Source organism: Lepisma saccharinum, chromosome 5 (genome assembly GCF_977018435.1).
Source record: "Lepisma saccharinum chromosome 5, izLepSacc3.1, whole genome shotgun sequence".
Taxonomy (NCBI): Eukaryota; Metazoa; Arthropoda; class Insecta; order Zygentoma; family Lepismatidae; genus Lepisma; species Lepisma saccharinum.
The window spans coordinates 5,619,572-5,634,300 of record NC_139233.1 but is presented as its reverse complement, the minus strand read 5'-3'; the positions used below and the strand labels follow the sequence as shown (position 1 = coordinate 5,634,300).

The window sequence follows — 14,729 nt, the reverse complement described above, 5'->3', positions numbered from 1 at the left end:
AAATTTTCTACAATTTTCTCCTATATTGAATCAGACTGCAGCTTCAATATTTGTAATTCGTTTCATATTTGAATATTCTTGTACAGGTTATATTCTATATGTTCAACAAAAGTGGGTTTTATGTCCTGTGATGAAAAATTAATTAATATGAATATCCCACTTTAAACCGTAGGTCCAGTCCCAATTAGCCTATCTGTGCTTAAAGTGAACTTCAAACAAGCGTTTGTTGCGGTTGCTTATGCAAAACGAAAACCATCGAGATGATGATAACACTTGGCACACTTCAACGTCGCTTTCTACCTCTTGGGTTAACCGGGACGATGAAGATGAATGATTGAATGGTGATGGAACAAACACAATGATACGACACAGCATAGACAAATAACAGGTCGAGCATTTCAACACAACCAGGAAAACGCGCCATTAATATCACTTTGTATTTTTCTCATTTTGTGCTCCCACATATACCCGTACTCTCTCTTCTTCCGTGGTGGGCTTGAATGCACTGACAAAACGTCACCAAAAAAAGTAGCGTGGAAGATCTTTTCCTCAAAGAGATAATGGACAACGGAATGTCATTGTTTCTATTTTACGTCGCTTTTCCGCCCCTTCAAGCAAATCTTAACGATGAGGATGAACGATTAGATGAAACTGGTGAAGGGAGATTCACACAGGAATTCCCCGAGAGGATTCGAACCCGGAACTCATCGCGCTCACGCTCAGCAACCGAAGCGTTGCCACCAATAGCAAGCCATTCCAGACAAGCCCATAGAATACAAACGAAACTGAATGAAAATATTAACGGACGAATTGAGTCGTTTCTTCGTACTCGGGATGTGAGGTGTGTCATCAAAAGGCCAACCTCTCTTCCACGTAGTACAGTCAACAGCAAAGATTATGGTAGGTAAATTGTTCACCGCTATTTTCACTACTTTTTCATTCTACATCCCGTGCTGTTTTAAGGAATGAACCTATGTTGGTTCGAAGCAGGCATTCTTCTCTGCTTATTGACGTCTTATTTCAATTCATTGTCATCACATTGTGTAATTCAGACCGAATGAAAATGGTGGTGGACAATTTCTTTACGGTTTCTTTCGCCGTTGGGTGTACATCCTGGACTGCATTCTTGCAGGCTTTCGAGGCTCTGGCGCCTAGACTCACGGCCAGTATAATCTATTGTGGAGCTTACGTTGTGTTTTGTCCTTGTGTGTTTCGTTCATCTTACCACCTTTAATCTTCATTTTCGGGATTAGATAAAACTGGCAGGAAAGCGAAGTACAATAATTAGTACATATATTTCTACTAGAATGTACACAGCATTAGTATTTGATGAAGGAAAGCGTAACGTGTAGACTTGCCAACCATCCCGGAGTCTCCCGGAATCTAGCTCAGCCTCCCTGACAAACTTCGTTATCTTCCGGAATGACGAGAATTAGTAGTATTATTACACCTTTTTACTATTTTTTTTAATTTTCTTTTTATGTGCATTTGGCGAGCGAAAAGAAGTGTTATTGCAAACTAAACAATTACACTTCACAATATTATTATAAAGATCGTGAAAAATGAGCCATTGTTTGTTTGAATTATGATTTTTATTAAGGAAAAAAAACAGCAAAAGGATAAAAGTGATTTGTTCATATAATCGTATATGATACTGGTGAACTAGAGTGACTACTAACTTCAGAAGAAAAACATTAAAACAAATTCAATAGCAGAAACGATGTCCAAAGTCAACACGATTTTGTTGACAGGGTCATGATAAAGAAGATGATGTTCGCTTACGAAAATGGGTGGGAGAAGTGTAAACACATTGTTACGCCAAAACCTCTACACAAGAGCCGCATAAAACGAAAACAAAGGCATTGTCCAGAGATCCCGGGTTCGAATCCCGGCCTGGTCATGGGTGTTCTTTGTGAGTGAGTGAATGGGGTATTAACAATCTCAATTTCATCATATAATCACTCATTATCTTCGCGATTAGGTAAAAGTAAAATAAATCAAATTAATTAATTAACGAAGACATTGTTGGGTCAAAGTCTCGATATTTAATTATTTCCCTCCACCCAATTTTGATTCATTATATAGATTTAGTTCGTATTTTACATTAGGATTCAATGCGTTTCAGTGTTCATTGAGTTTCAAGTGCTAATTTGTACATTTACTGTTTGGTGTAAATAAATTTCTAGTATTTCAATTTGAATAGTAACACTCTCTCCGCAATTGTTCCCCACCCAACCTGAAATTACTGAATTGTTGTAACATAAGGATATGACCAACAGAAGCACATAATAAAATAAATAAGACAAACTCAAAACAGTTTAATTTGGCAACGCTGTACTCGCCGCCTTGATGTATGGGGCAGAAGGAATGGCGATTTCAATGTGTGTACAGTGTCTCTCAAAAGTTTTAGGACAACGACATTTTAAACTAGGCAACCCAATTTACACAAGGTGTTGGTGGGTTGCGTGTAGAGTTAGGCTCAATTTCAGGGTTGCCACATGCACAATAAATATTTATAAAATACGCGAAAGAAATAAAAACAAGTATTAGTGTATAAAAAGTATTAAAAATATCAATATTATATCGCAAGTGACAAAATTCTTTCTGAAAGAAAAAGAATAGGTTTTCTATCATTTCATCGCTGATGAGTCTACAGAAAGGAGAAGAGGTGAGAGAAAACGAGAGGTGACAAATGACAGGAGAAAGAGAAAGCGAGAGGAGAAGAGGAAAAGTAGAGGAGAGAAGAAAGAGAGGATAGACGAGGAGAGGAGATGTAGTGAGGAGAATGGAAAAAGATTCTAGGTGAGATGAGGAAAATGGAGCAAAGAAGAGAAAAGAGAAGGAAAACGAGATGAGAGAAGAGTGGAGAGTAGAGTAAAGGAGAGAAAAAGAGAAGAACGAAAAGAAGAGGAGAAAAGTGCGTGGAGTCGGAAATCTAAGACAGGAAAGGAGATACGAGGAGTGGAGATGAGTGGGATGGAGATAATATGCGAGAAAAGTAGGGAAGGCGATATGAGATAAAAGCAGAGCAGAAGGAGGGGAAAGAAGAAGGAGAAGGAGAAGAGAAGAACAGAAGGCACTGAAGAGAAGAGGTAGTTGCAGAAAATATCGTCTCAACGTCAAGAATTGATGCATTGGTCAAATTATCGACATGAAACATTCAATAACATTTTGAAATGTATTGGAGAATGTATTAAATCGGTGCGAAATGCCTTTTGGCTTAGTTCAGAGCAAGGTAAAATCTTCCATGTAAGATCTTTGATTTTACCTGCGATTATACCACTAAAAACATGAATGTAATTTTAATATTTATAAGAATTATCCAATTTTTGTCCAATTCTCGGTTCGCTGAAATGGAGATTTTGTAATTTAATATTTCCCCTCCCCCCATCGTTAATTCCAAACTGAATCATTCCGTCTCACAAGGGGTGAACAATGAACACAATGGGATAGGTCTAAAACTTACGAAAATGTTCTGCCACCGGAAGGGTTTGAACCTACGACCATCAGATTGACAGTCCTGAACGTTAAACACTACACTACAAGCTTTCGCTCCTGAAAGTAAGTAGAAGGAGCTGACCAATGTGAAATGTAGATGCAACTCTCCTCCTACATGTAATGTGCAAACAATACTTGTTTGTAACAAAGAAAACGAAGGTAGTACGACTCGGAGAAAACATTTAATGGAGAATTGCACATGATGAGAACTTTTCATTCGATATTTGCGGAGGTGTCCTTGCATTGAACTCGAGTGGGAAAAGGGGTAAAATTATTATGTCCTAAATTGCCACAAATATAAATAGTTATTTCATTAATATTTGTCAATGTCTTTAAAGCAGTACACAATTATCGTTAAAGTATTATAATTCACGATCTTATACTTGAAAATATCCCTTTGAACGTGTGTCAATTCATTTATTTGTAGCTACTATACACTGCTATTACAATTAATGTTACCATGCTCTTGTTTGTAATAAAAGGAGAATTAAAAAAAGAACACCTCCTAAGGAGGATCGAACCTGGGACCACAATCAATGCTTTCAAGAACTCTAACCACTACACCACGCCCTTACTTTCGATTGAAACAACAATTTTTAAGTATTCTGTCTCTCCAATATTGTAAATGAAGTTAGGTATACATGTGGTTGAACTTTTACTTTAATTTTGGATTGCTTTCTTGTAGTATAGCAGATATATTCGAGAAATAATTTTCGAAGTGATGAAGAAAACCGAGAATATTGGTAGTTGTGAAAATGCGAGTTATTTCTTCTAACTTATTATTGTGATTAGACATTATTAATGAAAAATATCTAGAGGCTTGAACATTGCAGGACGATGTTCTTTTCCTGTGATACTGCAACAGACGAAATGCTTGTTTACTGAGGCAAGTCTGGTGTTCAGAACTGTCTTATGAAATGTATTTGATGTTGCGTAAGGTAACACGAAATAATTACACCGTTTGCGAACTACCAAATCTGCGCAACGTTAGACGTAAACAGGCGGAAAATTTTATTCTTCACACTTGACAGTATTAGTCAAGAGAGACTCGTGGGACACTGTGTTAAGGTGCTGGAGTAAATCCTTCTTATTTTTCTTCCTCGAAGGACAACAATTTCTATAGTAGAGCAACAGTAGTTCCGCTCTTTCTTATTTCTTTTAAATTCTTCCACATTCCTTTCATTGGGTTAAATATAAATAAAAGTATTGCTTGCATTTCTGTCATTGACGTAGACTAGGCCAGTACGCAGGATTTCTTTGAGGGAGTGGCCAGACCATAATATGTGTGTGTGTGTGTGTGTGTGTGTGTGTGTGTGTATTTGTGTGTATATATATATATATATATATATATATATAGATAGATAGATAGATAGATAGATAGATAAGAGAGAGAGAGACAGATATTACAAAATAGTTCAAATAGTGCGAGCGCGATTCAAAAGTCATGATAATTCTATGTTTAGAAAATAATATATTTATAAATTAAATGTTGCGTAAAAGGAATTATTATTACAATAAAGAACATGTCTAATTGTGAGTTAAGAAAACAACAATAACAAAGAGACATTCTCGCATCACGATTGCAGTTCGAAAAAGTCGGGTCAGGGATTGAAAGTAGCGCACTGTCCTGACTAAATCGGTGAATCGGACGTCTGCTAGCCTTATATTATAAAACTAAAACCATCCAATATGCAGCCTGAAGACTTTTCCGCAAGAAACAGATTCATTTATGTAAGAACAAAATTGAAATGTTTACACATTTCTAAAATCGACGATGTTATTTTCGTAGTTATTGATAGGTTCTAGTGTTGCCCACGGGACGAGACGGGACAGGCTTTTAAAAATTCGAGACGAGACGAGATTGACCATGTGTCATAAGACAAACGAATATTTTCGAGACGAGACAGCATTTCCACGAGGCTCCACGAGACGAGACAGGCCAAAGTCTCGTCTCGTGGGCAACACTGATAGGTTCACATTTAAATATTTCTTGGTTCGAGGGGGGCATGGCCCCATGCCACCCCTGGATACTGGCCTGACGTTAGTGACGTAGACAGTGGGAGAGAAATTTTGGAGAATCTTTGTATTAAATTTATTATTTACATCCACCTTATGCTCAGATAGGTTTATTGACAATCGTGAACTTTTCGTTTAATAGATAATATTTGGTTTTAAACGACGGGAGAACATTGGTCTAATTTTCTTTCTTGCTCTTTTGTGAGAATATATACTTCTACAATAGCAAACGCTTTCGGAAACGGTGAAAAAAAAATGACTGGGTTTTCAAAGGCAGACAACCTTGGTAGCGTAGCTTGCTCGCGTTCAAGTGACTCACTCACGCTATTCAAGGCCGCTTCTTATCGCAAAATATTGTCTGTCGATGCACCCAGCAAGTTACGAGTGAGCAGAGTCGAATTTTAAAGAGAATCTGAAGAATGATAGATTTCATCAGAGGCGGCTAGGTGGGCACTAGCTCAACATGCAATAGTTTAAGTGATAATTTCTGACAACCAAGAAACCTTATTGAATAAGTATTGGGATAGTAATACGCGTACCCGCTCCTTTTTAACAATGTAAGCTCGAAGACAATCTGTATTCCATTTGTTTGTATTGGCAACTTGGTCCACCTGAGGTTATTATAAGGAACTATTTCCTAGATGTTCATGTAACCGTTATAAAATTACAAATAAAATATATTCACAAGCTTAGATATACTAACAACGAAGAAATAAATTCAGAGTTAATTTTCAAATGCATGTGTATAGAGTAATTCTAGAAGTACAGAGCTATATCAGAGTATTGAACTTCTTTTTGCAGGATAACGTTTACAATATTGACGCGACAGAATAATTAAGAACTGTTTCTCCAAGGGAAGCAAAGGGCGTAGTGTATTGGTTAGAGTTCTTGAAAGCATTGATTGTGGTCCCAGGTTCGATCCTCCTTAGGAGGCGTTCTTTTTTTAATTCTCCTTTTATTACAAACAAGAGCATGGTAACATTAATTGTAATAGCAGTGTATAGTAGCTACAAATAAATGAATTGACACACGTTCAAAGGGATATTTTCAAGTATAAGATCGTGAATTATAATACTTTAACGATAATTGTGTACTGCTTTAAAGACATTGACAAATATTAATGAAATAAATATTTATATTTGTGGCAATTTAGGACATAATAATTTTACCCCTTTTCCCACTCGAGTTCAATGCAAGGACACCTCCGCAAATATCGAATGAAAAGTTCTCATCATGTGCAATTCTCCATTAAATGTTTTCTCCGAGTCGTACTACCTTCGTTTTCTTTGTTACAAACAAGTATTGTTTGCACATTACATGTAGGAGGAGAGTTGCATCTACATTTCACATTGGTCAGCTCCTTCTACTTACTTTCAGGAGCGAAAGCTTGTAGTGTAGTGTTTAACGTTCAGGACTGTCAATCTGATGGTCGTAGGTTCAAACCCTTCCGGTGGCAGAACATTTTCGTAAGTTTTAGACCTATCCCATTGTGTTCATTGTTCACCCCTTGTGAGACGGAATGATTCAGTTTGGAATTAACGATGGGGGGAGGGGAAATATTAAATTACAAAATCTCCATTTCAGCGAACCGAGAATTGGACAAAAATTGGATAATTCTTATAAATATTAAAATTACATTCATGTTTTTAGTGGTATAATCGCAGGTAAAATCAAAGATCTTACATGGAAGATTTTACCTTGCTCTGAACTAAGCCAAAAGGCATTTCGCACCGATTTAATACATTCTCCAATACATTTCAAAATGTTATTGAATGTTTCATGTCGATAATTTGACCAATGCATCAATTCTTGACGTTGAGACGATATTTTCTGCAACTACCTCTTCTCTTCAGTGCCTTCTGTTCTTCTCTTCTCCTTCTCCTTCTTCTTTCCCCTCCTTCTGCTCTGCTTTTATCTCATATCGCCTTCCCTACTTTTCTCGCATATTATCTCCATCCCACTCATCTCCACTCCTCGTATCTCCTTTCCTGTCTTAGATTTCCGACTCCACGCACTTTTCTCCTCTTCTTTTCGTTCTTCTCTTTTTCTCTCCTTTACTCTACTCTCCACTCTTCTCTCATCTCGTTTTCCTTCTCTTTTCTCTTCTTTGCTCCATTTTCCTCATCTCACCTAGAATCTTTTTCCATTCTCCTCACTACATCTCCTCTCCTCGTCTATCCTCTCTTTCTTCTCTCCTCTACTTTTCCTCTTCTCCTCTCGCTTTCTCTTTCTCCTGTCATTTGTCACCTCTCGTTTTCTCTCACCTCTTCTCCTTTCTGTAGACTCATCAGCGATGAAATGATAGAAAACCTATTCTTTTTCTTTCAGAAAGAATTTTGTCACTTGCGATATAATATTGATATTTTTAATACTTTTTATACACTAATACTTGTTTTTATTTCTTTCGCGTATTTTATAAATATTTATTGTGCATGTGGCAACCCTGAAATTGAGCCTAACTCTACACGCAACCCACCAACACCTTGTGTAAATTGGGTTGCCTAGTTTAAAATGTCGTTGTCCTAAAACTTTTGAGAGACACTGTACATCATTCTTTCGAAACGAAAATCCGTTATCGTAACAACGCCATTACAGAACTCCGTGAGTAAAAGATCCTACTTTCAGATAAAATCCTACTCCCCCCCCCCCCCCGACGCTATTTAAAGCCACTTCATCGAATTTGGAAGTGGAAGATGCATGTGGTGAAGTCATTTGGAAGTGATTTTGCACGTAACAAAGTGTTCTATGTCACCCCTTATCATATTCTGTAAACAACCCCACTCCACTCGAAAAACTATAAGCCAAGGAAAGACCAACAATTTCCAATTACCTTGAATAACGTTGTAGGCCTACATGTTTAAATTTACCAGCTTTTTCTAAGATATGTCACACAGGTATGTTATCGTTGTTATAAATGTATGAAAGCGTGTTTCGACAATCATTCACTACACTCGAGCTCTCTTAACAATTAGTTCTACAATGTAGCAAACAAAATGAAACTGCACTCACCACTTTCGAGTTGTACAATCCCATGTTGATACTGGCAACTAAACATTTGATAAAGAACAATCAATGGCCGACATCCGTGTTGACTTGGGTTCACAGACAATCTACGACAAAACTAATTTTGCTACAGTTCCTTGCACTATTTCACTCTTACGGATGATTCTGCAAAAGTCAAGGCATATGACAAGACATTCAGTACGGCTGTATAACTTGTTGCCAACTAACACACATTTCATACTTTACGTCAAAACGGAACACAACGAGATCCACTGCCTTGTGGATGGCTTATTTTGTAGCCACAGACACGGCTTCTTGCTTTTTAACCTCGACCTCCGAAGCTCACAATGTGAAATCACAAGAGTTCTGGTAAGAAAATAGCACCATTTGGCACCTGGCGAGAAGAGCTTATGCATAGCATGCGAAGTGATGTGGTGGTTGGTTGTTATTGGCTCGCACCGCCTATCGTTTGTGGATTCTTCTAGCCATTGTTACTACTATCTTTTATTTTGATAATAGTTCTTAGTGGTTTCTTACGGCACTTGTGTGGCAGATGTCTTGCTTGTAACCAATTACAAAAGAAGCATTTTTCAAATGCTAACCGAATGCATTGGCGGATTAAGCGGAAGGGATACAGGATCCACGAGTATTATCGTGCAAATTGTCCATGACTATTTTCATTAATTTTTCTCTTACATCCTGTGCGTTTTTTAAGCAATGGATTTTTATGTATGCTGGTGCAGAAGTTGTCAATAACTTCTTTTGAGTTTTCTTTTAATTCTTGAAGCTCTTATTGGCTCACATAAAGTGCACGAACATGGTGATGGATAAATTTCCACGGTAATACTCATGGATCCCACTGTACATGCCCCTCTCAAAAGGTATGATTGAGTATCATAGAAAGTATGTGTAGCATTATATTACAACGAACAAAAAAAATGTCCAGAGTATAATTTTTAACAGTAAAAAAATAAAACAAAGTCTAGCACAAATACTACATCAAGTCGAAACCTGAAATGGAATCCGGGGCTTGCTGATTACAAGGTTAATAAAGTTAATTAACGACACAAAGCGAGAGTATTCCATGTCAAATATTTCCAATGTTTCTGTCAGTCTTTACTATTCTCTTTTTTAAAAAATCTACTAATTCTTACCTTATAATCAAAGGGTCATAGATTCATTTCCTGGTGGAGGTACATTATATAGTGGTTCGAATTCCACTTTGAAGGTCCAGTCGCGTTTAGTTTACCTGACCACAAATTGGACCTAATACGAACCTTTGTATCTTCTTGTGAATATATGTATATACGTATATATTTTAGGCTGTGTTTAATAATCTTAAAAATATTATTGGTACATCTTATGTGCTTGCTTACCGCAAAAGGTGCTGTAAAAATCCTAAATACACCTGTGACCGAATGTGCATTTCATAAGTTCCATGGCCGAGGTGTCGCGAAATATTTTCTCTTTATAATTAAATATGCTTCTCTGTTCATCTACGTCTTTACTTCTCTCTTTGTTCCTTTGTTTGTTTATTTATTTGTTCTTCTTCGTACTATTTTGTTCTGCTTCTTTTCATCTTCGCTTCTTCCTCTATTTCTCTTTCCTTTTATCTTCCTTTCACTTTCTGCCTCATTATTTCTACACTCTTCTTTCTCTATCTTTATCTCTTTGTGTGTGAATCTTGCTCCACTATCCATGATTCTGAAAATTTCTCTTGCAGGCTATCGCTGAGGGGTTAATATTTCCATAAATGCATCGTCTATTTAAAGGGAAAAAAAGTGCTTTACTTATGTATACTCATCTAAGTGTATACGGCGAATTTAAATACACACATTTAAGGTTTTATTTCGCGAGCAGTTGAATAATTTGGTCCCAGGCTTGGATACTCAATGAGAACGTCAAAATTTCGGTCTTGGCTGTGGGCACACTGAACTTTTGCACTAGCGTGCACGGCCGAAAACAGGAGAACAGACAACACAATGCAGATAAACGTGGGCGACCCCATTGGTGCACGGCCATGTTGCACCGACCACCAGGCCTGTGATCAATACCCAGTGAAGGCACTGTAGGTCCAGTTCCGATTAGCCTACTGTACATAAAATGGACTTTTTCAGCGACCACCGAATGGAATCGTGCGCTTGGTATAATTCGCTTCCTGTGTTTGGGTGAAAATAGTGGGCAATAAAAAGTCTATTCGTTTGGTTTACGAACGTAAACCATTAGAGACACATCAATCAAAAACTTATCACAATCGGAAGCCAGGAACTTGTGCCTTAAAATTACAGGAGAACTCCAGTTTTTCGTTACTTGTGCACAAGTAATAAAATTCTTCCGAAACCTTATTAGTTCATTCCGTTCACCTTCTGCAATATTATTTATTCCCAGAAAGGTTTTTCCAACAATAACATTATATCGGTCATTTCGATACATTGTTAGCATCAAACTCTATCAGCGCACTGACTTTCCTGATGCAATGTGACCACCACATCGCCAAAATGTCTGTCTCCACTTCAATCGAGTCGTCCCGATTAGAGAATAACGAACTTTAACCGAAAAAAAGTAATAATAATAATTAGAAAGGGCTTACCAAAATACATGGTTTTGTGCAACTTTTGAAACATTTTAGGTTGTTGTTGAGTGGACATTGAAGGCCACATTTAATAGCTTTTAGGGCATAAATCCATACATAGATATTACTAAGGTATTTATTTTTAGGTTACAGAGATCTGAAGCAGACACGTATCTAGAAATATATTTCTGGGGGGTTCGACAAAGTATCTCAATAATAATAATAGAACAATTATATTTAATCAAATTAAAATATTAATTAAATATGTAAATTAATTAATATTGTATTATTATTACATAAATAGGTAAAAAAGATGGTAAAAGAATAGAGATATAACACCACGTATTCATTATCTAGCATACGTGTAGTTAAGATCGTCCAACTGCTCTGGTAAGGGAATTAATGTTAAATAGAGAAAGAATTGCTATTTATTGAATAACAAAAAAGGAGTTCGATCCAGTTGAGTAAAAGTAAAGTTCCTGATTAATATTTTATGCATATTATGCAACATTATGCAACATAAGTGTGCATAAATCTTAGGAACTGTCCTTCAAAGCCGTATGATCCCAATTCCTTGTCTTCCAATAAGTTCGGTGGAAATAAATAAGAAATGATTATGTAACAAATTATTTGTTTGTTTGTTTGATTTGGTGTTTTAAGTCCACTTTATGCACAGTAAGGCTAATCGGGACTGGACCTACAGTTTAAAGTGGGATCCGAACCACTTGTGCCTCCACCGGGTATCGAACCCGGGACCCCTTGATTACAAGGCAACGACGCTACCACTGATGTAACAAATGACAAAACAATTATATTTTCATTATTTAATGTTAGTACTTGGCAAGTATTTCGTGGGGGTCGGACCCCCCTAGGCTAAATACGTCCTTGATCTGAACCCTAGTAATAAGTATAAAAATAAAGCCGCGGAAGGAACTTAGCGAGATCTGAAAACCGATATCTGCTCCCTGAAACACTCCACTGGTTAGCGCTACGAATCCAACACTCCTCAGTGGCAATCGGAAAACAACGCAGAGCAAAACGTGTGCTGTTCATTCGGTCGGTAGCCAATTGCAACACGGCGCATGCGCACACGCTATCAACGAAAGAGTTTGATTAGAAGGGAAGAAAGTGGAAGCAAAGACTGATTCAAAGCATCGATTATGTTACCTCGATCGCTAATCATGTGTTTATGGATTAATGTCGAGGGGATATATCGGTAGCTGCTACCAAGATCTGCAAGGGAGAAAAAGTTTGTAGATTTAACGTTAATTAAAGGGGAAAACATTAAAAAAAAGTGGGAGGTAAATGCATTTTCGAACATCCTGGCTCGTTCTAGTGTCTCAGTGCTTACTCCAATCTCGTGGTCTCGAAGAAAGTTTTCGACCTCGCCACCGACGGCCTAGGTTCGAATCCTGCTTGGGCTTGGATTGTTAATACCACTTAAATAACACCAGTAAACAGATCTTAAGAACACACGACCTAAATAAGGGTTGGGTTTCAGAAACACAAAAATACATATTTTAGGATGTATAATTGCAGCTTTCCTGGCGACGTGATTAGTGTCCCCACGTTACCGGTCAGCATCCCTAATTTGAGTGAGCAATGTATGTGCTCGAGACGTTGGACGCTAACGTCAATTTAACCGGGCTGGTAACCCAAGAACACTTGTTCGAATATTTCAGGACAGCAAGTCCTAATACACAAGAAACACACGCATACAAAGGGGATGCCATCCTGAAATAATTTTCTAGAAAATTCTGGATAAACGCTTGTCTCTTCATGATGTGAATATTTCTCGATGTTGTACGGTGATACCCTGTGTGTGTTACATTCTCCGGAGCTAGGCTCTACCACGAGGATCTTCGCAAAGGAAAATACACTGATAGGGGAGCTTTAAGTTCACTTTATGCTCAGATCTAGACTAATCGGGACCGGGCCTATAGTTTAAAGTGGATTCGAACCACTGTGCAATGTGCCTCCACCGGGTATGGAACCCGGGACCCCTTGATTACAAGACAATGACGTTACAACTATGCCATCCGGGAAGACCACACACTGATAAGAGGATTAAGTTAGAGTTAGCTTGACTACTGTGTCGAAGCGAAATGTATTAAGAATTTCAGATACCCCCCCCCCTTTTTCTGTATCTCTCTCGTTACCTTTCAGTTCCAAAATCCGTTTCCCTCGCTGTAGCTGTGTCGTTTTCCCCGTTTCTTTCATTACGCCTCCCTTTCTCTCTCTTTTCTATGTCTGTACCTCTTTCTCCCTCCCTCTCTCTCGCAGTTCTTTCTCTCTGTTTCTCCGTAGTTTCGAGTGACTCTATCTTCCCCTCCCCCAGTTTTTCTCGACCTTTGTTTGTCTCTCTTTCTCTCTCCACGTCTATAAATACTTCCATTTTTCCTGGGACCATGGCTGAACCGTACTCAGGATTTCATTTGGTGGGCTGAAAACCTGTGTCGTACAGAAAAGGTTCGGAAGAATTTTGAAATAAATAAAAAATTGATACTGACAAGTATCCACTCTCTATCGACATGAAATCTCACCTTTTTACACCTACGACGGGTTGATAATTGTATTCCGTTCCTGAAAATGTTATTTATGCAAATATTTTCTTACCATTAATAATAATAATAATAATAATCTCGTAAGGGCCTGTTCCTTCCTACCGACTGCCAGCCTCGCTCCCACTGAGGTGGAAGATCGTCCAACCAGTTACGGTGTGACGTGTGGTCAGCACGACTAACCCCCAGTCGTTGTTGTAAGTTTTCCTTGACTGGGTTACGTTACTCATTCGTAGATCCCCAAGTTTCTCAAGATGAGGGGTGGGCACCGGTCCCATACACAGGCGGAAATCTCAGGATAAAAGTTGTTACACTTTCCCATATGAGACTCGAACCAGTGCGCGACCCGTAGCCAGAGCCCAAAGCCTTATGCCTTTGGGAGATTTCAGACCGAAGCGACAAGCGATACGCGACACATAGAGGTTGTGAACGAGCTAATCAACAGCAACGTTTTAAACATTATTAAGTGTACATATTTTGCACGTTTCATTTTGAATATACATTTTCTTCTCAAGTTTATATATTGTGTAACTAATATGTGAAGCAAACGTGATATAAATCATTTTCTCAATTATGATGTCAAAAACAAAACAAAACAAAAGTTGAAGAACTCAATGTAGGAGTAGGGCGATAGGTCGACCATTATACGAATTTTAATATTTCGTGTCCTATCCGAAGTGTAAAATGCAGTGCAAATTTGTAGGCTAAGTAAATAAATGTTCTTATACCTAAATGTACACAGGTTTCTTATTTTTGAGTGAAACTGGTTCTGTTATGAACCGAAGCATAGTTCTGATCACATCACATCCAAAGGCCGAGATTATGAATGTGCTACCTCCTTCCATCCATATGCTTCCAATGTGTGCAGAAGGTAGCTTTGCCTTTTTACTGTTTCGATACGAGATCGAGAGATGTTATTCCTTCGAGATCGAGACGAGAATGGGACCGATAACATGACAGTCATATACAACTGAAGATGGGACTGACAACGAGACCTGTATTTTGAACCAAGAGTCACAAGTCGAGACGAGATGAGACAGTGATCGTGTTCGAAAGGTGCAAGACCGTCCTTGAAGCGA

At 38.0% G+C, this 14,729-nt stretch overlaps 1 protein-coding gene across 6 annotated transcripts in view; it reads right to left on the bottom strand.

Moving 5' to 3' along the window:
* The window catches only part of MEP-1 (zinc finger protein MEP-1), a 64,365-nt gene extending 55,521 nt beyond the window's left edge, over nucleotides 1-8,844 (bottom strand). For 5 of the 6 annotated variants that reach the window (XM_083122047.1, XM_083122050.1, XM_083122054.1 and 2 more), the window contains exon 1: nucleotides 8,524-8,843. In XM_083122047.1, the coding sequence (XP_082978173.1) occupies nucleotides 8,524-8,547 (24 nt within the window). In that variant the 5' untranslated portion in view covers nucleotides 8,548-8,843. Of the gene's footprint in view, nucleotides 1-8,523 lie in introns of all 6 variants that reach the window. The other variant, XM_083122053.1, reaches the window with a different exon arrangement.
* Nucleotides 8,845-14,729: the final 5,885 nt, after the last annotated feature.